Source organism: Triticum dicoccoides, chromosome 1B (assembly GCF_002162155.2).
Source record: "Triticum dicoccoides isolate Atlit2015 ecotype Zavitan chromosome 1B, WEW_v2.0, whole genome shotgun sequence".
Classification (NCBI taxonomy): Eukaryota; Viridiplantae; Streptophyta; class Magnoliopsida; order Poales; family Poaceae; genus Triticum; species Triticum dicoccoides.
Genome location: NC_041381.1, coordinates 16,846,394 through 16,850,011, shown reverse-complemented (window position 1 = coordinate 16,850,011; position 3,618 = coordinate 16,846,394). Strand labels below are relative to the sequence as shown.

General features: G+C 43.0%; 1 protein-coding gene across 1 annotated transcript in view; it reads left to right on the top strand.

Annotated features, from left to right (window-relative positions):
* Nucleotides 1-3,250, top strand: part of LOC119316271 (zealexin A1 synthase-like) — a 4,744-nt gene extending 1,494 nt beyond the window's left edge. The window contains exon 2 of the mRNA XM_037590581.1: nt 2,494-3,250. Within this exon, the coding sequence (XP_037446478.1) occupies nt 2,494-3,123 (630 nt within the window). The 3' untranslated portion in view covers nt 3,124-3,250. The remainder of the gene's footprint in view (nt 1-2,493) is intronic.
* The last annotated feature ends 368 nt before the right edge of the window (nt 3,251-3,618 follow it).

The following is a 3,618-nucleotide window of genomic DNA, read 5'->3' as shown; positions in this document are numbered from 1 at the left end:
TCAATATATTACTGAAAGGCAATCCGTTGCAAAGAGGGTGAGGACATAGGCACATTTACACGCGAGGTTAGGTACAAATGCATTAATCTTATCTTTCGGTTTCTTGAACCGATGAGACCATCTTATATTATATATATTTACAAATTGGATGTACCATACGAAGCTTCACGTTAATCCTCATAACTAGGAAAATCTTATCTTTCGGTTTCTTGAACCGATGAGACCATATAGTTAATTCAGAGAGGATGTTGTTGATCGTGGTACATCTGTGATTGTCAACATGGCGAAAACCTTGGCGTTCCGAGCATCCCAGTTCTCGAAGGGATGGTGAGGAATAGTGACGTAGAGTCTTCCAGTTCTTTTCAGAGTAGGGCAAGATGGTCGATGGCGTTCCTATGAGAGAGAGAGAGATTTTATGGTACAATTTACTACTGCCAGAGGGAGTAGTATATCAGATCAGCCGTTGATTGCATGGGCCTTTTGGGTGTTGTGATTACCAAATTTAAATTTTGTTTTTACTTACTCAAGGGTAATTTGCTCCGGTTAGCAGTATGAGACGTGATCGTGAATAATCTCTCGGGTATCCTATTTTTCTCTCTCGCCTCACGTCTTCTCTTCCATCGCCGCCGCCGGCGACCTTTCCCTTTTGGCGTTCCGCCCTGCAGAGACAACTTACCCTGCCCACGTCGTCCCGTTCCCCCCTCGTCTCCATCCTCTTTCTATATATATTCCCTCATCCACACGAGAACTTGTGAGATATTGGATTAGAGATGAGAGATGATGAGAAAGTGAACTAATTCTGTACTATCTGAATATTTGTACTTCACTTCACATAGTCGAGGCACAATACTGAATTTCTGCACCATGGCTACCTTACCTTCTTCAGGGGCGATAATAGCAGCCAGGTTATGGTGATAAGAGCCAAGAAAAACATGAAGCGCACATGCTGAATTTGGATCTGTATGTATGAACCAAATAGGAGAACCTTAATATTATGAAAGTGATTAGGTTACAAAGTTATAACCCCATGGCCGCCGCCGCCGCCGCTGCCGGCGACCATAGTTGTTATCCCCGAGAACTGGCGCGCAACTCTTTCTCTCCTCCGTAGCTTCCCCGTGACCCAGCGACAGAGAACTAGGAATTTTCCCGTTACATCTCCTGAATACCAAACATACCCTCACGTGTGCGGGATTTGTTTCCCACCTCTGTCCATTTTTGCCCCTTTACTAGAAAATACTATCCCGATTCTCTGATAGTATTGATAAATCCATGCGTTTGACGGCTGAATGAATGGCTAATATTTACTCGGATGTACCGTAAAAGGTCTCTTGAGAAATGCCGATGAGTTGCCACTCTAGTAACAAGGGGACAGTTGATGAAGATGTGTATGGACAGAATCTTCTGTATGGTGAACGCAACATGGGCAGCTAGCGTCATTGGCAATGCGCTTGTGTACCATATTTTCTCTAGATTGTAGGCTATTCCGGCATAGGAGCCAATCAAAGATCTTGGTCTTCTTTTGGATGCTGGAACTCCAAATGTGTCATTAAGTTTTCTATGTTCATCGCAGTGAATGATGTTGTAGGCATGCTTAGTGGAGAAGGGTAGCCCTCCATTGAGGTCACGCTCCTTGTCGGCATAGAACTAAAAGTCTTGAACAAAGACAACAAGGCACGCAACTCAAAGACACAACCTGGGCTAGGTGGTTTCACAGGTTAGACAACATGATTGTCATACGGGTTCTACTAGGATATTGATATTGTTTTAATGTAGAGACTAAATCTATTATCTTCATGTATTAACTAGCATGGTGGCCCTCGCAAATGCGATGGCAACACCTTGTTGTGTCGAAAGTGTCAAGTATTTATTTTATCACACCCAGACCTTTTCTTTTTTGAATTTTCACCCAGTCCTTTTTACCCTTATTTGCCCCTTTGTTGCATAGTATATTTTAGACGTCGCTACATTTCTATCGGTGTATCTTTAACCTTGTGCAGCGGTAAAGCTATCACCTTGTGACCATGAGGTCACGGATTCGAGTCCTCGAAACAGCCTCTTGCAGAAATGTAGTGAAAGACTGGGTACAATGGACCCAAAATGGTAGGACCCTTCCCCGGACCCTCGCAAGCGGGAGCTACGTGCACCGGGCTGCCCTTTTATCTTTAACCTTTATTTTGAATATGAATATATTATAGTTTAACAAAAAAAAGATGTATATTCTGCTGTTAGTATATAAAGAATAGAACAGATGTAGTGCCACTGCCTATTTAGATAAGAAAGCGTACCACATGGTTAGTATGCTCCAACTGTCCATATTCCTGACTGATGCGTGTACTAACCATCGTCTATAGTGTCTACATCTAATTGATCACATTTTACTATATTAGTCTTCACAAACAAACACTTAAATTATTCATACTTTTAGACGAAGCTTTTGAAGCATTCATATATTATTCTATATAGGAAGATGTTTGATTGTGCTTTGTACGACAGGATATGTTTGCAGGTGCCACGGAGACCACATCAACTACTTTGGCGTGGGCTATGTCGGAGCTTGGGCGGAGTCCTGAAATCATGGCTAAGGCACAACAAGAAGTATGGGGGATTCTTGGTGAAGGCCGATCTGTCATTACTAATAACGACCTCGTTAAACTCCACTACATGCAGATGGTAATCAAGGAAACCCTTAGGTTGCATCCACCAATTTCTCTAATCCCACGCTCAGCCAGAGAGGATTGCACGGTTATGGGGTATGACATCCCTAAAGGCACCAATATATACATTAATACCGTTGCAATTTCTCAAGATCCCAAAAACTGGGACAATCCTAGAGAGTTTAGGCCAGAGAGGTTTGAGAACATCAACTTAAATTACAATGGAACATACTTTGAATTCATTCCCTTTGGAGCTGGGCGACGACAGTGCCCCGGGATCCAGTTTGGCTCATCGGTCATGGAGATGGCGTTAACAAACTTTCTATATCACTTCAACTGGAGACTTCCTGATGGTTCTAGCCTTGTTTCGTTTGACATGTCCGAGAAGTTTGGGTTGGCTGTAAGCAGAAGGTATGACCTGCAACTCAGAGCTATTCCACATGTGTGGTCCAAGCAGACGTTGATGTGAAACACATAGCTTGTATATACACATGACAATGCATGTTCATATACCTGCACTTTCAGCGCATGTCATTTTTCCAATGTATGGTTGTACCTTTATGCAATGGAATATGAGAAATTGGGCTAAAAATGAATACGAAAAGCTCATTGCAAACATCATGGTATTGCATCTACTAAATGTACTACTAGTGCACGACAGAAGATTTTACATAGTAGTGTAGTACTACATGATTATACAAGTTATACATGACTAACACATGACTATTAATTAAGTATGATCTGTGGACACTAGTAGAAACATGGTACTAGTCCCGGTGCCAGAGGGCCTTTAATCCCCGTTCTGGAACCGGGACAAAACAGACGGGACTAATGCCCAAAACCTTTAGTCCCGGTTGGCTTACGACCCGGGACCAAAAGAGGTCCATGTGGCCGTTGTTGGGTGCCCAGGGAGGAGGACCTTTAGTCCCGGTTGGTAACACCAACCGGGACCAAAAAGTAGCCA